General features: G+C 46.0%; 3 protein-coding genes across 8 annotated transcripts in view; 1 reads left to right on the top strand and 2 right to left on the bottom strand.

Annotated features, from left to right (window-relative positions):
* Positions 1–28: 28 nt before the first annotated feature.
* UNG (uracil DNA glycosylase) lies at positions 29–9,690 on the bottom strand. Its single transcript, XM_066370690.1, has 7 exons — positions 9,513–9,690; positions 8,685–8,891; positions 7,707–7,802; positions 4,903–5,000; positions 4,099–4,187; positions 3,163–3,341; positions 29–1,204 (listed from the first exon to the last, which is right to left on the bottom strand). Exons 1-7 carry the CDS (start codon positions 9,639–9,641, stop codon positions 1,064–1,066), a joined length of 939 nt encoding a protein of 312 aa, XP_066226787.1. The 5' UTR covers positions 9,642–9,690; the 3' UTR covers positions 29–1,063.
* Positions 4,326–21,376, top strand: ALKBH2 (alkB homolog 2, alpha-ketoglutarate dependent dioxygenase). Of its 4 annotated transcripts, none has more exons than XM_066370694.1 (5): positions 4,326–4,343; positions 4,479–4,637; positions 16,809–17,083; positions 18,897–19,095; positions 20,895–21,376. In XM_066370694.1, the coding sequence occupies exons 3-5, from the start codon at positions 16,810–16,812 to the stop codon at positions 21,199–21,201; spliced, it is 780 nt and encodes a 259-aa protein (XP_066226791.1). In that variant the 5' UTR covers positions 4,326–4,343; positions 4,479–4,637; position 16,809; the 3' UTR covers positions 21,202–21,376. The 4 variants fall into 4 exon arrangements, with proteins under 4 accessions (XP_066226791.1, XP_066226789.1, XP_066226788.1 ...); XM_066370692.1 differs by lacking the exons at positions 4,326–4,343; positions 4,479–4,637 and adding exons at positions 16,124–16,192; positions 16,655–16,698; XM_066370691.1 differs by lacking the exons at positions 4,326–4,343; positions 4,479–4,637 and adding exons at positions 16,124–16,285; positions 16,655–16,698.
* Positions 21,377–21,495: 119 nt separating this feature from the next.
* USP30 (ubiquitin specific peptidase 30) overlaps positions 21,496–24,484 on the bottom strand; it is a 30,134-nt gene continuing 27,145 nt past the window's right edge. For 2 of the 3 annotated variants that reach the window (XM_066370688.1, XM_066370686.1), the window contains exons 13-14: positions 23,753–24,004; positions 21,496–22,191 (exon numbers count right to left, since the gene is read on the bottom strand). In XM_066370688.1, the coding sequence (XP_066226785.1) occupies positions 22,068–22,191; positions 23,753–24,004 (376 nt within the window). In that variant the 3' untranslated portion in view covers positions 21,496–22,067. Of the gene's footprint in view, positions 22,192–22,407; positions 24,005–24,484 lie in introns of those variants that run through there. The other variant, XM_066370689.1, reaches the window with a different exon arrangement.

Raw genomic sequence — 24,484 nt, 5'->3', positions numbered from 1 at the left:
CAGCATAAAGGGCACTAGGCACAAAGCGAATCTTCAACCTTTTATTACCAAACTCAAGCGGGTTTAACTTTGAACCCAGCTAACAGCAAAATAGTATCTCACAGGCTTCAGGATGGAGTTGCAGACCTAAGAAAGATGGTTTCTTCAACAAAAGATTAAAAAAATACATATATACATCCGAGTAAGTATTTCTTAAAAGAGCAAATTTCTCCAGTGGTGCAGAAAAAGATATCCCAAAGTGATTCAGTCCATAAAAACAAAAAAAGTTTTGGCACTATGCTGCCTTAAAAACCCAATTCAGGATACACCAGGAGAAAGGCATTTCCTCTCCAAAAAAACCCCAAAACAAGACAAAAAAACCCCCACCTTTCTCCTTCCTGTCCAACTTCCACTGCTTATTCCTAGAAACACCCCAAGAATATAAACAAGATTCTCAGCCCACTGCTCTTGGCCTTTGCCAGTCTGAAGGCTCACAACGAGGACTGTTCTCCTGAATTTTCACCTCTGCTACAATCAGGAAATTCACCCATTTCTGGGAACTGTAAAAAAAAATCCTATTTCCTCCAAGGAGGGGCCTGAGGGTTCTGTAAAGGTTCAAAGGGGCAGTGGACCTGGCCCAGATTAAACACCAGGATGTGCAAAGGGGGCTTTTCTAAATAAAACACCCATCACCTTACAAGTGAAAACTGAACCTGCAGGTAAAAACAAGTAGTGGTGGACTCATTCGCCACAAAGGTGCTTATCTCCCCATCTTTAACCAGGAAGGAATAGAGAAGAGGAGTCAGAGTATTTGACCTCTCCTTTCCAAGAACTTTGAAATGTGTTATTCTAGACCAAAGACACATTGCAAAGACAGACATGCGGTCACATGGTAGTCTTTGCAGAATAAAGCCACCACTCCAGGGCAACCTGGCTCATGGCCACTTTACCAAAACTTTCTACCCCAGTATGCAGAGTGCTTATGAATCACTAGGGAAGTTATTTTTTCAATTCAACTTTGTCACTGACAAATATTACAATAGCAGCTTCTAGAAACTGCCCGGAGACCCTCCCCAGTTCAGGGTCATAGATCCTTCCAGTTGATAGGCTTCTTGCCAGACTTCTGCAGCAGCTCATTGGTTTTAGAGAAGTGTCCGCATCCAAAGAACCCTCTGTACACCGACAGTGGGGAGGGGTGAGCAGTCTGCAGCACGTGGTGGCGCTTCTGAAAGAGAACAAGAGAATGACTGAAAGGTGGCACATCTTAGGGATGTGATGGCTGGCGCCCTTGAATGAAGACAGCCGTGCTGTTCCCTTTACCCTCTACCCTCTGCATTCTCCCACTTTGCTGTTTACTGGCTTTCAGCATTCATACCAGCACATTAGTGCACTTACTCATTCATTTGTGGAGCAACTACCTTTGCTAGGCTCTGAGGCTGCAGAGGACCAGGCTCAGCCTCCAATTTGGCACCATCTATGCAATTTTTAAGTGCCGTACACCTTATGATCCAGCAATTCCACCGCTGAGAATATATTTGCTAAAGGACACCATGATGCACAGACTGACAAAGATGCAGGTTTAAGGAGTTCACAGCAGCACTTCTTATCCATGTAAAACCTAATATAAATCCAGTGTTATGCAACTGGCTAAAATATTTTTCTGAAGTTCTTACAATGGAACACCACATGGCTCCTAGAACAAGGCCAAGCTACATATAGCTGCTATGGGAAGCCCTCCAAAATATATAAAGTGGAAAAAAAAGAACTGCATTAAAAACTTTTTGGAAAAAATACCCAAAACACTATTTGGGTGGAAAGTATTGACTTCTGTTTTGTACCTCTTATGACTATCTGAATTCTTATCATAAAAATGGAATACTTTGATTTTTAAAATTTCAACTGTAGTTTCTAGACTTTTTCTTCTAAATTTATTGGTTTCTGTATTTAAATAGAAACTACCTAACAAATAATTGTTTTCAAACATCCTTGCCTTTAGTTTCCTGGTCCAGGAGGGGCCTTAAGTAAAGCCAGGCAGCCCAGTTAAAGGCGCAGAGCCTGGAGCTGGAAGGCCTGAGTTCAAGCCCTAGCTCTGCCACTTAGTTGTATAGCCAAAGGGATGTTGCTGAGCCTCCCTAAGCTGCATTTCATTTTTAATTTGTAAACTGGGAATATCAACAGCGCCCACCATCTAGTCACTGTGAAGGAGTGAATGAATGGTCACATGTACAGAGTATCATGAGAAATAAGAGGTCAAGTGCGTATTAGTACTCTGTCTGGCATGGCGTACAGGCCTTGGAAAATGTGACCTGTGCTGAGCTTTGAAGGACGAGTTAGTCAGCCTCTGGAGAAGGGAGAGGCCTCTATACTCTACTATACTATAAAGAAAGCAGGGTGTTCAAGGCAGGCAGGGAAGTGGGGCACAGGGAGGTGCAGTCAGCCTGGAGTTGAAGGTGAAGAGAGGGGAGCCATGGCTGAATGGCAGACCAGGGCCATGCCCAAGACCCTTGTCTTCAGGGAGAAGGCACCAGAATGCTCCAGGCAAGGTCAGAGGAGGGTCGAACAAAGGCAAAGGTGTTCAGGTGGGGACGGTTTGAGACAGTAAAGGAAGTGGGTGACCTATGACTGACTGACTGCACATGGGATGGGGAGGGGTCAACGCGAAAGCGGTAGAAGGGGGAAAGAGAGAGGCAGGGAGGCATTATGAATGATATCTGAATTCTGGCTGGACAACCTGGTAGGTTGGCAATTTTCAATCTTTTTTATCTCATGGCACACAAACTATTCTGGCAGTGCACCAAAAAACATATTTTTAGCTGATTTGACCAAAAAAAAAAAAAGGTATAATCTTGATTCATTCACACCTAATAGCTATTGTGTTGGCTGTTGTCATTTACAGTATACTGTTTGTGAAATGAATGGTACCCAGGGATCTGTTACCTTCCTATGTATACAGCAGGCTTATGCCTGTATTACTAACTGCATTAAATCAGAAGTTGACCAGTTGCTTCACTCATACACTACTAACCATTCTCATTTGTCTAAATTTTGTTCATTGGGAAACCTAACTAATTACCAGTCTTAAAGGAAATTAAGCTTCATTTTATGAAGCGATTTTCAAGGACCAAACTCTGCAAGGATTCCTAGAAACCTCTCAATTAGTTTAAACTGTTACAAACCACGTACCCTATCAATGGCGATGCCCTTCTTCTGAGCATAAGAACCCCAAAGCAAGAAGACAAGGCCACTTGAGTTATGATTTAGCCAGGACACAACCGCATCAGTAAATTGCTCCCAACCTCTCTCCTTATGAGAATTGGCCTGATGCGCCCGGACTGTGAGGACAGCGTTGAGTAGGAGAACACCTACGGACACACATCAGAGAAGCAGGTTAAAGGCAGGCTGAAACGAGTCAGCCTAACACCCAGGCACAGGGCTGAACACACGAGGAAACCATTCTCAGGAGTCCAGAGCAGCTGTCTGAGATTTGGTCACAGAGAAAGCATTACAACAGACTGCTGGCTACCTCTTGGTGAGATTAGAGGGCATTCAACTCTCACCTCTGCACTTTCAACACCTTCTCAGTTTGCAACAGTGAACAAGCATTATATAACAGCAATCAGAAAGAATTGTTTTCAAATCAGATATTAAATAACCCCCCAAAATAAAAGGAAGCCAAAGCGTTTCATTAAAAAAAAATTCAACTGCAAGAAACCAGAGTAAATATTCTTATCCTGATTATAGTTTGTCTAACTGGAACAACAAATGGACACCTCTCTCCCTCTCTCAAGTCAATTAATAATTAAAAAAAAAAAAAAGCCCAATAGATGGGTATTAAACACATACAACATAACCTATGTTGAAATGACAGAAGTGAGGCCACCTTTCTAAATGGTGAAAGTTAGGTTAAATGGACAAATGTAAATAATAATAAAAAGGAACACACTTTTCAAATTATGATTAAAACATTGGCTGCAGGATAAAAGATACATTTTCTGACATGAGTTTAACCATTTTATTAGATAGAGCTCTCTCGTTCTTTACAGCTGTTACAAACATAAGCAAGTGGATAGAAACAAGACTGAATTCCGCCCGAAACACATGTATCAGCAGCTGGTTTACCTTGCTTGGCCCACCCAGATAGATCTCCATGACCAGGATGAACAAAACCATCTATGTCTGTAGACAGCTCTTTATAAATGTTTTCCAAACTGAAAGCAAGCCAGAAGAAAAAACATCTTGAGCACAATTCTGAAAGTTCAGTAACCTCCAACAGACGTGGATTACAGCATGTAAGGACAGCCCGAGGGGGAGGAGGCAACAAATGGCACTGGCTCAGGAGGAGCTACAGCCATGCCTTCTGACAGGTAACCCTGCCCATGCCCTTCATTTTGGTCTGTTTGGATTTAAGGAGCAGCATTTAGGAAGACTTAGGTAACAAACTGCCCTCCCCCACCAAACTGATGATTTGTTACACTTTTTAAAGATTTATTCATTTTTAGATAGGAGAGAGAAAGAGGAGAAAGAGAAGAGGAGAGAGAAAAAGGGGAGAGGAGCAAGAAGCATCAACTCCCACATGCGCCCTGACCGGGCTAGCCCAGGGTTTTGAACCGGCAACCTCAGCATTCCAGGTCGAAGCTCCATCCACTGCACCACCTCAGGTCAGGCATGTTACACTTTTATATCTTTATATATTTATTTGCAACTGGTGGGTAGAGGCCATGGGTGCTGCTAAACATCCTCCAGTGCACAGGGCCGACCCTCTCCCCCAGAGACCCAGATCTCAAATGTCACTAGTGCAAAGACTGAGGAATCCCACCTCAAAGGCTAGCGAAAACCCCCCACACAAGGCACACACGTGATTTGCAAAGTACACATCTGAAAGCAACTATAATTGGACCAGGGCCATCTATAAAGCAATCGTACCTGGGTGGAGGTGGAATAGGCCTTTGAACACTAAAGCAGAGCCCGTGAGCTTGATTGGGTCCATGATATGGATCCTGTCCCAGGATGACAACCTTCACCTGTGAATAACAGGTGGCAAATTAAACAATACTCTAGTGTAGGCAGTGTAATAAATACCTGGCTGACCAATGACCTATTCAAGGGACAGGACAAGGAGAAGGGCAGCCCCCCTGCTGACCCAACTAAGAAGCCCCAGAGAAAAGCAGGTGACCTGGCATCATTTTTTTCATCACCAAATTCTCCTGCACTCAGTCACCTTGCCACACTGCCCCCTCCCTTCAAACATAGGTATTCGGAACAAGCTGGGGTCAACTTTGCTTTCACCCCTTTCATTTTTCAAATTACGCAAGTAAATACATCCTTGAAAACAAGAAGTACAACTGTCCAGAGACACACAAAGTGGTTAGTCATTCCAGGCTATCCTATCCCATCCCGCTTCAACCAGTTTCAATTACCTCTAAAACTGGGCTTATTGTCTTCATTCCCCTACATTTTTGTGCTTCTCACACCACACATTTTGGGAATCCTTCAAGTCAATAGAGCCTGTCCACTGATGGGCAGTCAGCCTGTTTCCATTACAAAATGCCATGCAGTACACACCCTAGTACACAAGAGCTTTCCACACTGCTGCTTTTATTTCTATGGAATGTTTTAATAGTGGAGTTGCTGGTCAAAGGGTAAATATATTTTAAATTTTCAGTCATCCCAAATTGCTTTCTAAGTGAATCAAAGCAATTCAAATTCCCCACCAGCAGCATAGGAAGGTGCCTGTTCCCCTATACCCTTTAGAAGGAAACCAGGAGATAATGAGGTCAGGTCAAAGAGCAAGGGGAGTAGGCAGCCAGAGGCTGTGAAAAGTAATCAGATCATTGTCACTGAAGGTATAAAAACACCGGATGGTCCTTTTGATCCGGGGGCCGCCCACTTATTCATTCTCATGCCTCTGCTCAAGGTGTACCTTCTTAAGAGTCTTCCATAGTTACATACACCTTATCCTTCAAAATCCAGTGTTAGACATTCCCATAATCAGGAAATTTTCATAGACCTCTCCCTTCCTACTGCTGGTGCTCACCCTGGCCCCAGCATAAAACAACCGGTCCCAGCAGGGAAGTTTTCCAGTTCTGGTCCTGGATAAGAAACAACCCTGGAGAAGTCAGGTAACCTCCCAGTCCCTCTATATGCTCATTTGCAAAGAAGCCATGCCTGGCCATCTGATTCTCAGTTTCATGCTCTTTTCTTAAATTTTCATTTACTGATTTTCAGAGAGCGGGGAAGGAGAGAGACAAAGAGAAAAAAAACATCGATTTGTTGTTCCACCTATTCATGCCATCATTGGTTGATTCTTGTGTGTGCCCCGATGGGGGACTGAATCCGCAACCTTGGCGTACTGGGACAATGCTGAGCTACCCAGCCAGGACTCATTCTCTTTTCTTATTCTTAATTATATTGATCACTGGTATTCAAAACAGGACATACAACTCAAAAAGGCTCAAAATAGTACTGAATTTAAAAGGACTTGGTGTTGGGAAAAAAAAAAAAAAAAAAAGACTTGGTGGTGGTGTTTTTTTTAAACTTCAAAAATGAGGCACTATATCCAAAGTCCTTACTCTAGCCCTGGCTGAGTAGCTCAAGTAGCTCAGTTGGCTTGAGTGATGCCCTGATAAGCCAAGGCTGCGGGTTTAATCTCCAGTTAGGGAACATACAAAAATCACCAATAAATGTATAAATAAGTAGAACAACAAATTGATCTCTCTCCCCTCCCTCTCTCTAAAATCAATTTTAAAAATGTCTTACTCTTAACTGAAAATTGTTAAGTTTGCTAAGTATGAGAAGTAGCTGCGTGACAAAGACGGCATATTCACCTACTTCACTTTTATGTAACAGACACTTGTTAAATCACCGGATTCCCGCTCTCCACTTACAGATGGGGGGAGGGCAAAGGGTAAGAATAAAACATAAAAACCTCCAGTGTAAGCAGACATTAAACATACTGGGGGGAATTAGAGGAAAACCAGATCATAAATGTGGTGGGGAACAGGCACTAGCAAGGTGCCCTAGATCTAGTTGGATTTCAAAAGACAGAAGCGAGGAGACGACTGCCACACTGTTCCATTGAGTGGGGGATGGACATAGGCTGGTAAGTGGGATGTGGCCATAATCACGTTCAACTCTCATAGTTCAGACAGTGGGAAGCTACAGAAAAGCTTCTGAACAGGAGACTGGCATGACCAGAGCCTCTAAGCAGCAGGCCTTGTGGATAATGAATAGAAGCAAAGGGAGTTGTTAACAGGGTGGCAAAACCATCTGGGCCAGAAGTTAAGAGATTGAAGGTGTGAACTATAAAAGACAGGGTGGTCAGACAGAAAGAGTGCTGAGCTACAAGTCAAGGCAGGGTTGACTATAACCAGGTGAAAAAGACTCAACTGCTTCATGCCACAGTTTCCTCATCACTACCACGATAATATTTAACACTGGCCTGGGATTGGTTTCAAGATTAAATAAAACACAAGAAATGAGAGCAAGCAGACACATGTGAAAAATATACATATTTTCCTTTCGTGCTGCATCAACAGCACATAGCAAAAGTTAAAAAACAAACAAACAAAACACGTTTAAGTAGGTTAAAATTTGGCTTGACCAATCTCACAATTTTAGTGTTTTACTTATTACTGAATTGTGAACAGTGACTTAACTCCAGTGTCCCTAATTAATATTATTTGATACCCACCCTCTTTCACTAAAATTCATCCTCAACTTGTACTTACATCTCTTATGTCGCACATTTGGGTCCATGTGAAGACTTGGTGTGGGGGTGGGTAAACGGTGTAATGTCTTCTTTCTTCTGCAACAAATCCCATTAGCTGATTGAACGAGAAACTAGCTTTACAATCGGAGTCTCACCCGAAAGCATAAAAATTCAAAAAGAAAGTTAGTTGAAGTATTATCTCTTTGTTATGTTTTATATTCAAATTCTTAAAAAAAAAAAAGCAAAAAAACAGTACCAGCTCCCCACCTAATAGTTACTCAATCTCTTCAAGCCCTCCCTTTCTTTGGACTGGGTCAATGCTGATTGGCCTACAAGCTTTGACTTGCTGTTCATGCCAACCCTCCCACTTCTTTCTTAAGGTGGAGCTAGGTCTCATGCACTCTGCTTTGTGGTTTTACTGTCACCCTTTCCTGGATAGCAGACTAAATGGATTAAAAGAAGTCAGGATATTATCTTAGTCTTTTAGAAATTTTAAGTAACATAAATGTGTGGATTCAAAACACCATGGTTTCATTTTACCCCCGTAGCTTAAGAAGCACTTGGAAGAAGGGAAAATAGGATACTTCGGAAGCAATAACCTATAAACGTAGCCTTGGCCTGCTATATTAACAAGACAAAGGGCTCGCTACCTTCCCGTTTACCTTTTCTTTTTATTTATTTATTTAAAAAAATTTTTTTTTTTTTTTACAGAGACGGAGAGTCAGAGAAAGGGACAGACACAGACAGGAACGGAGAGATGAAAAGGGTTAATCATTAGTTTTTCATTGATTTCTCATATGTGCCTTGACTGTGGGCCTTCAGCAGACCCAGTAACCCCTTGCTGGAGCCAGCGACCTTGGGTCCAAGCTGGTGGGCTTTTGCTCAAACCAGATGAGCCCACGCTCAAGCTGGCGACCTCGGGGTCTCGAACCTCGGTGCTCTGCATCCCAGTCCGACGCTCTATCCACTGTGCCACCGCCTGGTCAGGCCCGTTTACCTTTATAAAGTACGGTTTTCCGAACTCCCCACTGAGGTGCTTCTTCCAACTCTCACCGAAACCCACCGGCACATTGCGAGCCGCGAGTCTGAGCAGGGCCGCGGCCTTGTTCTTCTGGATGCGGACCAACTGCTCGGGGCTCAGCGGCGACGAGGGCGGTGTGCCGGGCTCCTCCTGCTCCGACCGGGCCTTCTTGGCGGGGCTGGCCTGCAAGTGGACCCCGCAATGACGGGTCACGAGGTGCAACGGGCCTCTTCTAGGCATCCGTAGGTTCCACCCCCAAACCAAAGGCCCAAAGCTGAAGATGCCCATTTGTGGGTCTCGGCCCCACTCGACTGTCGGTGCAAAACCCAGACCTTAGCCCAGACACGCACTAGCAAGCCGATGCCCCCAATTTCGTGTTTGGTACTAAAACTTGGCAGAGAGGAGCGGTTCGCTGGAGGGGTGGCCCCACAACCAGGTGCCCCGCCCCACCGCCCCGCCACTCGCACCCCCATGCGCTCTTTTCGCGGCAAAAGCCCGGAGGAAAAAAAAAAGCTCTCGAAGCTCCGCCCCTTCCCTCCGATTGGTCGGCACGCCTGGTGACGTTGAGGGTGGCCCCATTGCTCGCCCCTATTGGCTGCCTCCTCAGCATGGCGACGGACAGCACCGGCTGTTTTGAACAAATTAAGGCGGTTTTGAACACGTGAAAGCTGTTTGAACGCGGGACCCCAATTTAATAAGTCAGGGGCGCATTTCTGCAACTCTTTGGTCGCTTGGGGTCCGCCGCCTCTCTCCTTCTCCCTTCCCCCTTCCCCGGCCGCACTAGCGGTTCCCGCTGTGCCCTACCGCTGCATCCCCGTTCTCTGCTAGAGCCGCCACGCCGGTTCCCCGGCCAGCTGGCTCAGGGTTGCAGGCACGTCGCTTCCCGGCGGGGCTCGGAGAGAAGAAGGAGTAGAGCGTCTTCTGGCCGATCATCCCGAAGCCGAGGGGGAAGCGAACGCCCGCCGCCCTGGGACCCGCGAACCTGGCGCAGGTTCAAGTAGTCTGTAATTCGCGCCAAACCGCGCGCGCATGCTCCAACCGAGGGCGTGGGCTGGGCAGGGGGCGACTGAGGGCCTAGTACGCATGTGCGGGAGGGGCTGCTGTGGGCTAGGTTCCCTAAGGCGGTTCGCTTTTTCACTACTCTTCCATTTATTCAAGCATCATACCTATGCCTTGGGGCAAGTCCCTGCAAAGATAAAAGTACCTGTCCTGTTGAGTAGTTGTGGTAGTGAAATTAGCATTAAAATAGTACTTGTTGAGTTCTTGGATACTACTTTGACTTTGGGCCTGACCTGTAAGGCTGAGGGAGACTTTGAGGAGTCTTGTCTGTCAGTCCCTCCCTCCCCACATCCAAACCATCAACGGGCCCTGGGTTCTGTCTCCACAATAAAGCCTGAATTCAACTGCTGCTCTCCATCTCCTGCTACAGTTCTGGCTGGTCACTTCTTTCCTTCCAAGTGATGCGTTTAAAATGTAAATTATATCGTGATAATCCCCAGGTGTTGGTCAAATAAGTTTGTAAATATGATATATAGGTTTGCTAGCTTATAGCTTGTACTGAGTGTGGGGACAGGCTGTAAGCAGGCAGGGTTGTTATACCCTAAGGCTTAGTTTTAAGACTAACCCTTTCCCACTGTAAAGCCAGTAGACGTGTGTTGGGCGGATAAAATGTATTATGCTCACTTTGTTAAAGATAACACGAGGAGGCAGTCGCCCAGGTGATATTAATGTGTGTTGGAGATCATTGTAACCTGGGGCTTGGTTTTGGGATTAAGCCTTTCCCACCCTTTTTGCTGTAGGGCGGTACAATCCTATCATGCCTCAGAGAAGTGACTTTGTATTAGAGACTTCCCTATTATGTATATTGGATTAAGGGTTTGGATTTCTACACTATAAAAGGGAGGCAGAATGGGACTTGGCTCTTGGTTCCTGAGATTATCATTAGAGGGGACAGCAGAGAGGAGAGCAGAGAAAGGCCACGTGGAGGAGGCCAGGAGAAGCAGCCAAGATGGCGGAGTGCTGAGTGAGATGCCAGTTTGTGTAGAGTTTGTATCTGGGATAAGGAAGGAGATGGGGAACTAAGGAGAAGAAGGCTGGTGAGCTAGAAACCTTTGATTCTAGGAAACTCGGATAAGTCAGTGGCTTTGTGAGCACTGAGTGTGACTGGGTTTTGGAGCCCAGAGTGTATTTTTACTTGCCCGCCGGGTGCAAGGTAGGATTAAAGGCTATGGCCCACCAGTTTTTGGCTCCGCTGTTTCTTTACCGACTGTCCGAATCCAATGGGAACCTGCATGAGCATGGGCCGGGCTGCTGGCTTTACATTTGGCGTAGTCTGTGGCAGGATTCGATACAGATCGGCAAGGAGCCTTTGAGCGGTGGAGTAGAGGACTGGCTAGTGTTAGGGTTCCCCATGGCTGTCCTTTTGGGGATTGTAGGCTGGCTGACTTTTACAGCCATGCGTGAGGAAACTGAAAGCTCTGTGGAAGAGGCTGTCCGAGCAGTGGAAGGAGATGGAGCAAACGCAGGAGAAACCGATGTTGACCCTGGAGCTGGAGGAAGCACTGGAGGAGGCCAACCAGGTGTTCGAGATTTGCCTGGAAATGGAGCAAACGCTGGAGGAGGATTCAGAGGTTCGTGAGTTGCAGCTTGCCCTGGATGTTGCAGAGAGCCAGCAGCGGCAGGAGGCCGGGGCTGAGGCTGAGGCTGAGGCTGAGGCTGAAGCTGAGGCCGGGTCCGGAGCTGCAAGGTCTGCGGAGCAGAAGGCGGCGGCAGCCCGGGGCTTGAGCCTGGCAGCAGGAGCTGATGTTTCCAGTTCCTCTTTGGAGGATGAGGAGAATTGGGCTGGAGTTGCAATCCGCAGTCTCCAGGAGATGGAAGCCCAGCTGGAAGGAGCATCTACTGCGGCCCCGGTAGGTCTGCGATTTTGGGAACATAGGATGGACGTTAACATGTTCTCCAGAGCAAAGATGGAAATGCTGACTGCCATTGCCACGTGCTCCTCTTTGGGACAGTGTAAGACCTGCGAGGACGGCAGGGATGAGGGGGGTGGCTGATGCCCCATGTGCGTGGACTGATTTCCTGGACTACGACCGGAGTGGGCATTGGCTCCTTTGTTGGATGGACTTACGGATTATGGATTTTGGACAATGTGAAATACCCTGATGGGGGTGGGGGGTGGCTTTGCTGGAAGCGCTCCCCTGCCCCGGGAAGCTTTTCCCATGGCTAGGAAGAAGGCCGAGGACATTTTGCGCTTTGGGCAAAGTGCTCAGAGACTGGTGAAGTGTACCTTTGTAATTGTTGAAACTGTATGATTTTTGCTATTGTAATCTGTGTAATGTTCTAATTTCCTTGCACAGGAATGCTGGTGATGTAAATTGTGGGTAGTAAAGTGAGCATAGGGGTGGATTGTTGGGCGGATAAAATGTATTATGCTCACTTTGTTAAAGATAACACGAGGAGGCAGTCGCCCAGGTGATATTAATGTGTGTTGGAGATCATTGTAACCTGGGGCTTGGTTTTGGGATTAAGCCTTTCCCACCCTTTTTGCTGTAGGGCGGTACAATCCTATCATGCCTCAGAGAAGTGACTTTGTATTAGAGACTTCCCTATTATGTATATTGGATTAAGGGTTTGGATTTCTACACTATAAAAGGGAGGCAGAACGGGACTTGGCTCTTGGTTCCTGAGATTATCATTAGAGGGGACAGCAGAGAGGAGAGCAGAGAAAGGCCACGTGGAGGAGGCCAGGAGAAGCAGCCAAGATGGCGGAGTGCTGAGTGAGATGCCAGTTTGTGTAGAGTTTGTATCTGGGATAAGGAAGGAGATGGGGAACTAAGGAGAAGAAGGCTGGTGAGCTAGAAACCTTTGATTCTAGGAAACTCGGATAAGTCAGTGGCTTTGTGAGCACTGAGTGTGACTGGGTTTTGGAGCCCAGAGTGTATTTTTACTTGCCCGCCGGGTGCAAGGTAGGATTAAAGGCTATGGCCCACCAGTTTTTGGCTCCGCTGTTTCTTTACCGACTGTCCGAATCCAATGCGAACCTGCATGGGCCGGGCTGCTGTGATAGTGGCCCCGGCCCTGCCTGCTGGCTTTACAACGTGGACACCATCACAGTCGCCTGGCCCATGCAGGTTCGCAGTGGATTTGGACAGACGGTAATGAAATACCGGAGCCAAGAACTGGCGGGTCATCATCTTTATCCTAGCTGTGGGAGGGGCTTCTGTCAGAGAGGGATGCAGCCTGGCCAACAGAGTAAGAGTTGTAAAGTGCTGTACCTTAATCCACAGGTTACATAGAGACACCAAGTCCAAATGAATTTTTGAGATTTATTAATTAGCCAGCTGCATATGACTGTAAAGCCAGTAGCCACAGCCATCATCACAGCCATCTGGCCCATGCAGGTTTGCGTTTACTCCGGCGGGCAAGTAAAAGCACACACTGGGCTCCAAAACCCACTCATTCAGCGTTCACAACACTACTGACTTATCTGAGTTTCCTAGAATCAAAGGTGCCTACCTCACCAGCCTCATTTTCCTTTGTTCCCCATCTCCTTCTCTCTGCACAAACTCTGCACTAACTGGCTTCTCTTTCAGCACTCCACCATCTTGGCTGCTTCTCCTGGCCTCCTCCATGTGGCCTTTCTCTGCTCTCTAACCTGCTCTCTCTTCTAATGCTAATCTCAGGAACAGAGAGAGAGCAAGCTCCCAGTCTGCCCCACTTTACAGTGTAGAAATCAAAACCTTTAATCCAATATACAAACAAGGCAGTCTCTGATTCAAAGTCACTTATCTGAGACATAATTGGATTCCTCATGAGAGTACACCACCCCACATCATGCAGTCAAGGGTGTAGGGAAAAGCTTAGTCTTAAAACTAAGACTTAGGCTATAATGACCCAGCCTGCTTACAGCCTGTCCTCCACACCCAATACAAACTATAAGTGAGCAAACATATATATCATATTTACAAACGTATTTGACCAACACCACCCTAAGTGACTTTGTTTTTTATTTTTAATTGTTTTGTTTGTTTGTTTGTTTTCATTTTTCCGAAGCTGGAAATGGGGAGGCAGTCAGACAGACTCCTGCGTGCGCCCAACCGGGATCCACCCGGCATGCCCACCAGGAGGCGATGCTCTGCCCCTCTGGGGCGTCACTCTGTTGCATCCAGAGCCATTCTAGAGCCTGAGGCAGAGGCCACAGGGCCATCCTCAGCGCCCGGGGCCATTTTTGCTCCAATGGAGCCTCAGCTGGGGAGGGGAAGAGAGAGACAGAGAGGAAGGAGAGGGGGAGGGGTGGAGAAGCAGATGGGCACTTCTCCTGTGTGCCCTGGCCGGGAATCAAACCCCAGACTCCTGCACACCAGGCCGACACTCTACCGCTGAGCCAACCGGCCAGGGCCCTAAGTGACTTTGTATCAGAGACTTTCTTGTTTGTATATTGGATTAAGGGTTTTGATTTCTATACTATAAAGTGGGGCAGACTGGGAGCTTACTCTCTCTTGGTTCCTGAGATTAGCATTAGAGGAGAGAGCAGAAAAAGAAGAGCAGAGAAAGGCCACATGGAGGAGAGGAGAGGCAGCCAAGATGGTGGAGTGCTAAAGGAGAAGTCAGTCAGTGCAGAGTTTTTGCAGAGAGAAGGAGATGGGGAACAGAGGTGAATAAGGCTAGTAAGCTAGAAACCTTTGATTCTAGAAAACTCGGATAAGTCAGTAGCTTTGTGAGCACTGAATGAGTGGCTTTTGGAGCCCAGTGTGTGTTTTTACATGCCCAATGGGTACAAGCTAGGATTAAAGATGATGGCCCACCACTTCTTGGCTCCATTGTTTCATTACCATCTGTCCAAATCAAACGCGAACCTGCATGGGCCAGTCAGCTGTGATGATGGCTGTGGCTATTGGCTTTACAGTCATATGCAGCTGGCTAATTAATAAATCTCAAAAATTCATTTGGACTTGGTGTCTCTATGTAACTGGATTAAGGTACAATATGTTACAACTCTTACTCTGTTGGCCAGGCTGCATCCCTCTCTGACAGAAGCCCACAGTGGCATTACTGAATCTGGATCTCAGCATTCACTGGACATAACCAGATTGACCTTTGTGTTGTCTGGACACCCGTGCATGCATTGTCCTCCTACCTGGAAGCTTTAGATCTCAGCTTCCTCTGAAAGGCCTTCTGCCCCGTCACTATTTATAGTTTCTGTGTTACCTAAAATCATCCTCTGTGTTCTTTCCTTGTTTATTTCTGTCTCCATCTGCATAATGTTGTAAGGTACTGTACCTTAATCCAGTGCTTGGGCAGGTGTCTCCCAGGAACAGCTAAGGTCATGTGCCTCTGGGAACTTCTGCAAGAGAACTACCTGTATTTCTTAGGTCACAAAATAAAGGTTAAGGTTTGTGAACTAAGCTCTTAGTTATATACAGTGCCTTAACTAGTTGCAGGAAATTCTGTGATTCTGCCTTTACAATAAATTATTGTAACTTAACCCCTTACACTTATACCCACTTTGAAAACACAGTTTAGCAGTTTTTTCTTTCTTTTTAATTTATTTATTCATTTTTAGAGAGGAGAGAGAGAGGGAGAGAGAGAGAGACAGAGAGGGAGAGAGAGGAGAGAGAGACAGAGAGAGAGAAAGAAGGGGGGAGGAGCTGAAAGCATCAACTCCCATATGTGCCTTGACCAGGCAAGCCCAGGGTTTCGAACCGGCAACCTCAGCATTTCCAGGTCGACGCTTTATCCACTGCGCCACCACAGGTCAGGCCAGTTTAGCAGTTTTGTATAAAGTAAAACATACACTTACCAGGTGACCCTGCAATCCTCTTAGGTATTTACCCAACTGAAATTAAAATCTATGTTCACACAAGAGCTTCCACAGAAATGAGTATAGCGAGTTTACTTGTAATTGCCCAATACTGGAGACAATACAAATGTTCCTTTTTGGGTAAGCAGGGAAACAAACTATGGGGCGCCAGTACAATGGAACACTATTCCGAACACTACTCTGCTATCAAAGGAACAACTTATACAAACAAGGATACATCTTGAAAAGATTATGCTAAGTGAAAGAGGCCAGAAATGAAATGGAAATCACTGGGTCGGATTGCAGGACTCCTGCTTCTACCTGCGACAATATGCTGGTAGCCCAACTCCCCGTCGGGACACCAAATTAATCCCCAGGGAGAGGTGCACTGAACCACAGATGATCCTTAACAGTTGAAGAGCAAATACTAGTAGTTAAACTAAAAACACAGTAGTGCTTGCAACACGCCCAAAAGGCCAACAGGTGGCGCCCGGAAGCCGCTCCCGCCTTGTTTTGCAAGTTTGCCTGCATTTCCCAGCTTGCTGCGGGACTTAACCCGGAAGCAGTTGCTGCAGCCCGGGTGAGTGTTTGCTCCTTCCCGTCCCCGTTTCCGACAGTGTTTGTAGGATTCGAAACTGCGCGGTCTGATATTTTAAAGACGACCCTTGGTACCCCCACTCCACGCATATGTTACAGTTCTTGTTTTCTATCTGAATTCAGAGTGCTTGCCTGTGGATCCACGTGTAATCGTTTTACATGTAGATTTAGAATCATCCATGTGAGGATCGCCGTACTGTTTATTCATTTTAATAATTTTAATTCTGGTGTGGGAGGGACAGTCAGCTATGGGTGAAAGGGAGACAGACACACTGCTCCTCTGGATAACCCTACTTTCTCCCTAGTGTCATTTTCCCCATATGTAAAGTGAGGATTTGGGTTGTAGTTTCATAACTTGCCGGTGGTGTGTGAATTCCGGGGCAGGGGGTGTCTTTAAATGTTCAGGTGATTGGGGGTGGAGTGCAGGCGTCTGGGTTTTTGCAAGCCTGCCAGCCGATTCTAGCATAGCCAGGTGTGGGAGACGCTGGGCAGAACCCATCATCCTAAGGGACCCTTTCCAGCTTTAATCCTATACTTACTTCCTTTCTAGGACTTTAAAATGGAAACTTGGAAACAATAAGGTAGAATGCTGCTGTGAGTCACTTTGCCATAGAGCAATTTTTTTTGCACCTGAGACAGAGCCTGGGTAATGTCTCTTTCTTTGCCCCACCACTGACTTCTGAGTCTTTACTTTGTGGAGACAGGATGGACAGATTCCTGGTGAAGAGGGTCCCAGGGGGCATCTTGGAAAAGAGGGAGGAAGAGCAGACAGAAGGCCCAGCAGAGTTGGGAGAGAACGAGGAAAGCAGCAAGAAAAGGCCCAGGAGAGAACCCCCCGGGAGTAGTGTTAACTTGGCAACCCCCAGCTGGAGATGCATCCGAGCCGAGGGCCTAGACTGCGGTTACACGGTCCTGTTTGGCAAAGCCGAAGCAGACGAGATTTTCCGAGAGTTGGAGCAAGAAGTGGAGTATTTTACAGGTAAGCAGAGGTGTACGGTGTGTATTGAAGGATTGTTTGATAAACCTAGTCTATGTTTAGAGAAATCAGAACTCAGGAACCATTAATTACTGATGAGTTTGTTGATTGAGTCAACACATATTATCTGGGCCCCTGTGTGCCAAGGCCCCTGATAGGCGCTTGGGAAATAACTTAAACAAAAACAAAAACAGAATTGCCTGCCTACTGGGAGCTGACAAATGACTAGAGTGAATCTCCACTGGAAGAATTATTTGGGAAAGTTGAAAAAACAGTAAAAAGATGCTGAGTTCTGACCAAGATCAATTGAATCGGAATAGCTGGGGGTACAACCTGGGCATCATTGTTTTTAGAATGCTTCCAGGGGATTCTAACATGCAGCCAGAGCCAAGGAACACTAGTCTAGTAGGAGAAACAGCACATGCCAGGTAATTCACCCAGAGGATTTTGTTGCATGTGTTAACTCCAGTTGCTGGGCCCTCCCCCCACAGTCTAGTGCAGTGGTTCTCAAAGTGTGCCCTGTGGTATTCCAGAGAAATATGTGCCTGTTGGAGACCAAAAAACCAACAGGGTTTTTGGAGTTTAGATTTTTGGGGGACAGAGGTACCGGGAATTGGCTGTAAGCTGACAGTCTGCCCAACCCCCCACCTCACTTACCTGAGTAGGTTGCAAAAGGCTGTTAAGCTGTGGTGCTGGATTGTTTACACTATCCCCCATGTTCCCCAGAAAGACTGGAGGCAAGTTTCTTCTATCCTTTGTTTGGTGTAGAGTTAAGGTGATATGTATGGTGGGGGGGTTTGGATTGATGATTAAACATAAGGAATTGTCTCTTGAAGCCTTCTGGATTTCTATAAAAGAAGAATATGTGGCAATATCTAAAAAAAGTTTTGAACATTTTACTACAATTTTCAACATCCTGTTTATGTGAATTAAGATTTTCTACCCTCAACACAAGAGTAAAGAGAGAGGAATTCTTCAGTGTATTGACGAAGAAATGAGAGTTTTCCTTTCAAACATATGCCCAAACATTGAAGAAATCACTAGGACATATCAGGCTCATGTTTCTCATAAACACAAGAATGAAAAAACACATTCACGCCGGGACCTGCCTAATTTACTAAATCTTACTAAAAATGTATCTATATATATAAAAAGATAACTTTTTGTCATTTTTAAATTTTTTAACCCCTCTTTCTTATGAATTCTATAAAGCATAACAAAAAATGTAACATAAAAATGTTTTTTAATGTCAGAATAAATTTAATTTTGTATTTATTTTGTTTAATTACCATAAAAGCACGCTTGGACTTTATTTTTTTAATATTTGACTGAATTATTATAACATATTTCTCAGAAATTTGTATATAGTGCGCCTACAATTATTTGTAGGATTTTAAATGCGCCCTTACTTCAAAAAGTTTGAGAACCACTGGTCTAGTGCTTGAATGTTCAGGTCATGCTGATGCTTCTTCTGGGGACCACACACTGAGAACTACAGTACTGCAAAGCTGTGTTAACCCCATAGGGCCCTATACCCTTAGTCAGTCCCTACAGTTGGCAAAATCACCTAACTTTATCTTACTCCCCTTTGAACCTCTTCATTCTGTTCCTACTGTATGTAGTTAAGGCAATTAAGTTACGGTGTTTTTTAAAAAAATTGGGCATAGGACAAGAATCACTGTTCCTACATGAAACTTTGGGGCAAGCCACAGTGACTTCTGAGGAGGGGTCCTCGGTCAGGTTAAAAGTCACTCCTATTTTACTTCTCTTTCTTCACCTGCCTGGTTTTCTGAGCTCCTGTGTTTAATCTGCACAGGTGCACTGGCCAAGGTGCAGGTGTTTGGGAAGTGGCACAGCGTGCCAAGGAAGCAGGCAACGTATGGCGACCCTGGCCTGGCCTACACGTTTTCAGGCCTTACTCTGTCTCCGAAGCCTTGGATCCCAGTACTGGAGCGAGTCCGGGATCGTGTTTCTTTGGTGACTGGACAGACCTTCAACTTTGTGCTTGTTAACAGGTGACACCCTATTTATTTATTTATTTATTTGTATTTTTCTGAAGATGGAAATGGGGAGGCAGTCAGACAGACTCCCGCATGAGCCTGACCCGGATCCATCCTGCACGTCCACCAGGGGGCGATGCTCTGCCCATCTGGGGGTTGCTCTGCTGCAACCAGAGCCATTCTAGTGCCTGAGGCAGAGGCCATGGAGCCATCCTCAGTGCCCGGGCCAACTTTGCTCCAATGAAGCCTTGGCTGCTGGAGGGGAAGAGAAAGAGAGGAAGGAGAGGGGGAAGGGTGGAGAAGCAGATGAGCGCTTCTCCTGTGTGCCCTGGCTGGGAATCAAACCCGGGACTCCTGTACGCCAGGCCGATGCTCTACCACTGAGCCAACCGGCCAGGGCCCCTACTTATTTTATTTATTTTTTATTTTATTTTTTTTTAAGCTGGAAACGGGGAGAGACAGTCAGACTCCCGCATGCGCCCGACCGGGATCCACCCGGCACGCCCACCAGGGGCAACGCTCTGCCCACCAGGGGGCGATGCTCTGCCCCTCCGGGGTGTCACTCTGCTGAGACCAGAGCCACTCTAGCGCCTGGGGCAGAGGCCAAGGAGCCATCCCCAGCGCCTGGGCCATCTTTGCTCCAATGGAGCCTTGGCTGCGGGAGGGGAAGAGAGAGACAGAGAGGAAGGAGGGGGGGGGTGGAGAAGTAAATGGGCGCTTCTCCCATGTGCCCTGGCCGGGAATCGAACCCAGGTCCCCCGCATGCCAGGCCGACGCTCTACCGCTGAGCCAACCGGCCAGGGCCTTATTTTTTTATTTAAAATTTTTTAGACTACTGCACTGAATTTTATCAATCTTCTGCCTCTTCCAAAAGGAAGAGTTTAGGATTCCACCACATTTTATCCATTTCACAACAAATAACCCTTTAGTGAACCAGGGCTGCGGTAGTGGAGTGGCGTGGACAGTCAGTCCTCATGGAGCTCGCCCGCAGTGGGAAGTAAGAAGCGACTCACTGATGAATAAAGAAGATAATTTTAGACGTGGATATGTGTTTGCTGACCTGATCAAGAATGGCCGGGAGGAAGGGATCTGGGTTTAGGGAAGGGTTTCTCTACAGCAACACTAGTGACGTTTTGGATCTGGTAATTCTGTGGTGGGGGCTGTCCTGTGCACTGTAGGAGGCTGAGCAGCATCCCTGGCCCCTCCCCCCACTAGATATCAGTAGCAACCTCTCCCCAGTCAATAGCAACCAGAATGTCTCCAGACATTCCCCAGAGTGGGGCAGTACTGCACTGGGTGACAACTCAATTTAGGGATGGCAGTTAGAGGAGGGCTCACACAGGCGCTGTTAACTAAATGGAGAGAGCATGCCCCGCACAGCCTGTGGGAGGAAGAGCAGAGGTATCTCGGACTTTCTTGGAGTGAAAATCCCATTGAAATAGCTGGAAAGCAGTTAATGAGGGAAAGGGGTGTGGGATGAGCTGAGGTGGGCAAGATCCGGACTGTGCAAGGAGTATGAATTTTATTCTAGGTGCCGGCAGAGGCCTTTTCATGACAGAGGTTACAGAGGTGAACCAGAACCAGGAGATAGGTTTTTGGCTTCTACTGGTTGTTGAGTTTTAAAGCACGTGACCGACCGGGACTGGATAACAACGCCAGGCTTGGCTCGCCTGTAGACGCAAGTCGGGTTCTCCAGCCTTGCAGCACCCGGCCTGCAGGGGGCAGCGTGTCACACCGTGGCAAGATGAGGATGCTGCAGTGGTGGCGCACTGCAGAAGGCCGCTCTGTGAACTGCGCATGCTCTCTCGTTGCAGGTATAAAGATGGCTATGACCACATCGGGGAACACCGAGATGATGAAAGAGAACTGGCTCCTGGGAGCCCCATCGCCTCCGTCTCCTTTGGGGCCTGCAGGGACTTCTTCTTCCGGCATAAAGATTCTCGAGGGAAAAACCCCTCCCGGAAGGTGGAGGTGGTCAGGCTTCAGCTGGCCCACGGAAGTTTACTGATGATGAACCACCCGACCAATGCACACTGGTATCACAGTCTCCCCGTCCGCAAGAAGGTTCTGGCTCCACGGGTCAATCTGACCTTTCGTAAAATACTGCCTACCAGAAAGTAAACATATTTTTCAGTTAGTACTTCTGTTTTCTCCTTTCCACTTGAAGAGGAATCAGGCATTTCCTCTACCAACAGAGAAAGAAAAGGTTTGATATTACATAACAGTGCAGAGTTCAGAAAGGATGCTTGCATCAACTCAGTAAATTATGAAAGAATACCCCTTGATTTTTTTCCTAATAAAATGATTCTTTTATTGCTATAATACACAGCAGATACAAAAGGTACCTTTAGCAAGTACATAAATCAGTTATGGCATAAACTACTACTTTTAACTTAGGCTTTTTGCAAAAAGCAGCTATTTTGTAAATAACTTAAAATGAAAAAGATTATTTGGCTGCTATTTAATGCCTAATAATTTACAGAATGAGGAACTTGGCTTTAAGTCTGGTTAAGAGACCTTGCACAGGTATCATTCACATTTACAACCATGGCTCAAACCCTAGCCTCTGACCAGGGTCTGTTTACAGCACGTTCAGAGGGTTAGCCCCTTCAGGGCCTGACATCCTTCTTCAAAGGTAGATGTCAAACAAAGAGCGAGCAGTGGCAGAACAGCAGGTACTCAGAGCTACAACTTTGCAGTGCAGGTTATGGTCACGCAGTTGGGTGTTTATTCTACCAGACTTGGGCCACACGGGTGCACTCGTTTCCATGTTAAAGCCCGGGTCTGTGATGGAACCGGAAGGGAGCAGCAGTGAATGGATCAGATGCCTCTAGCGGCCCCTCTCGCCCTGCTGTTCAGGGCCTTGAGAACCTTCACAGTATGTCTGTAGTTAGCAAGAGTTCATGAGTCCTCGTGGCGCGTGCTGGGCCTGGTGGAATGGCGGTCAGCTGGGCCTCTTGCACTTTTAGCTGACCCCAAGACACTGTCTAGAAGTGTCTGCAGCTCACCCCACCAGGGGAAACATGGTTCTCAGCTTTACCTTGAGTGGCCTCTTGGGTAGGTCTGAACCATATCTTATCTCTGTATACAGAGTCCATATGAATTTGGTACCTTTTTTTTAAAAATAAAATACAAAAATTTAGCTAAAACATAGATACTCCTGTATTATCACAATGCCTTGGGCCGTGGGCTGCATTCATGAGACTTACCTGAAGAGGGAAGAGAGTGCTCACTATAGTCTTTTTGTATTAGGCTATTGGAAACAAATACATTTAGAATACAGATCTACACTGCTCACAAAAATTAGGGGATATTTCAAAATGAATATGAAGTGATAAAGAAATATTTGATTTTCTTTATTAAACAAGAACATCAGAAAAGCAAAAATCAAACAAAGTTTGATTATGCAAATGTGATGCAAAACAAACATTTCATTGGTGAAAATACACTATGCAAAAGGGTTAAAGTACTGGAGTATCTGCACGTTCCCCGATCCCCTAATTTCTGTGAGCAGTGTTTAACAAAATGATACTACTAGGTGTCTGCTGTAGTTCTAGGTTTAAAAAGTAATTTAACCTTTTTGGGGAAAAGCCTGGCCTTGAATGGTCATCAAACCCCTAACCCTTCACTTTACAAATGAGGAAACTGAGGTCCAGAGAGACTGCAGCCCTGCGGTCAGTGCCCTTCCTTCTGACACATGCTCTCAGATCAACGCTGTCTTCATACACAGCCCTGGCCCCCTTAAGAGCTCTACATGAGCAATAAATAAATGAGATAACCATCCAAAGTGGATCTTTGTATAAGAAAGGGTTGTCTAAAGAATATAGGAGTCGCAGGTGCTGTGCACAAACTGCTCAGTTCTGGCTGTCCACATGGGTTGATGACATCATCACATCTCTCAGTCCGTATACAAAAGATAAAAGCAACCAGCGAGCAGTTCACGTGGAACTAATGAAGTAGTTAGAGACTCTTCCTGAGGGGCAGATTTGGCAGGTGAGCTTTTACTCTATATATAAAGAATTGAAAGATTAGAAAATGACATACAAAAAGGGAAGGCAGGTGTTCGTTAGGCATCTTGTAACTTCTGTTGCTATCCATTGAGAAACCTGGAAGAGCTTTTCAGAAAGTGTTTCTAGGACTCTTAGAGAATGTACGTCTTCTAGAAGGGACGTGCTACAAAAGCAATTGGAAAAGAAAGGCACTTTTTCTTCTAAATTGTTGCCTTTAATAATTTCACTAATTCTTGTCAACAATTTTTATATGGGCCTGCTTATTAAAAAATAAAAGCTCTATGCTGAAACATCAGAGGATTTGACAAAGTTAATTCCCCTCTGAGAACACCTAGCATATCAGAATATAAAAAAGGTGGCTTATTTTAGAGTCTGATTTCTTTTAATTACCTGTATCAGGTGAGTAAAAAGACGCTCTAGACATAACGAATGCTTTCCTAACATGACGACACCTTCCAGTGCACACTAGCAGAGCTGTCTAGGGAGCCTGATTAGGTTTGAATCGGGGCCACTGGCTCCCTGGTGGAGCCCACTCTTAGAACACACAAGAAGGCTGAAGGACTCCAGTGGGGCTGCTTGCACACACACACGGTCTGTTTGCGGGACAGTCTGGATCGTACGCTCAGGTCTGGCTTGGGGCCGGGCACAGTCATTCTTCAGACCTGTACTCCCGGGTCTGGTGCTGCATCTTGGAAAGAACACGCTCGTAGAACAGCAGGTATGCGCTGGAGGACAGGACCTCCTGCAGGCTGGCCTTGCGGACAGTGTCATCAGAAATCCACAGCCACTGACTGCTGGTTGAGAGAGGGTTCTTGGCTGAAGGTGGGGACCGTCGGTAAGTCACAAAGTGTCCAGAGTGCATGTCTCCATGGTGGACAACAACTGCCATCAGCCGGAAGAGGTACGTGGAGGAGCTGAACAATAGGAACAAATACCAGTGGTTTACAAATACAACAAAGGTTTACAGCCAAACGCAACAAGTAAAACGATCCTAGATTTTCCACAATAGGGGGTTAATACAATGGCACACCCGTACAACTAACTACTACACAACCATCACAACACAGACCTACATTCACGGGCATGTTGTCTATTCTGTGAGCACGTGTATATGCACGTGCATGCACACATGTTTATAGAGTGGAAGACCTTAAGGGTTTAACTGGTGATCTCTAAGTGGTATCCCATAAAATTTAAAATTTTCTGCTTTATGCTTTTTTTTACATACACTCATACATATATACAGATGTACACATAACATATATTTAAGTTATATGTGCTTTTATAATCCTTATATTCAAAGTGACTTCCATTCTGGACAAAAATAAATAGGAATGCATAATAGTGAAGTTCCACCTTAAAATGAAAGCAAGCTACCTCTACACTCATTTATT

This window comes from Saccopteryx leptura, chromosome 2, assembly GCF_036850995.1.
Source record: "Saccopteryx leptura isolate mSacLep1 chromosome 2, mSacLep1_pri_phased_curated, whole genome shotgun sequence".
Lineage (NCBI taxonomy): Eukaryota > Metazoa > Chordata > Mammalia > Chiroptera > Emballonuridae > Saccopteryx > Saccopteryx leptura.
The sequence above is the reverse complement of the archived record's forward strand: the minus strand, read 5'-3'. Positions and strand labels throughout refer to the sequence as shown.

Bases quoted from the DNA above. Each gene is read 5' to 3' on its own strand.
- UNG (XM_066370690.1), bottom strand. From the start codon at position 9,641: ATGATCGGCCAGAAGACGCTCTACTCCTTCTTCTCTCCGAGCCCCGCC. The intron at 8,892-9,512 runs GTAGGGCACAGC...GTCCACTTGCAG, and splicing joins CAGAGAACGGGGATGCAGCG to GCCAGCCCCGCCAAGAAGGC. The intron at 7,803-8,684 runs GTAAACGGGCCT...TCGTTCAATCAG, and splicing joins GAAAACCGTACTTTATAAAG to CTAATGGGATTTGTTGCAGA.
- ALKBH2 (XM_066370692.1), top strand. The intron at 17,084-18,896 runs GTAAGCAGAGGT...TAATCTGCACAG, and splicing joins AGAAGTGGAGTATTTTACAG to GTGCACTGGCCAAGGTGCAG. The intron at 19,096-20,894 runs GTGACACCCTAT...CTCTCGTTGCAG, and splicing joins AACTTTGTGCTTGTTAACAG to GTATAAAGATGGCTATGACC.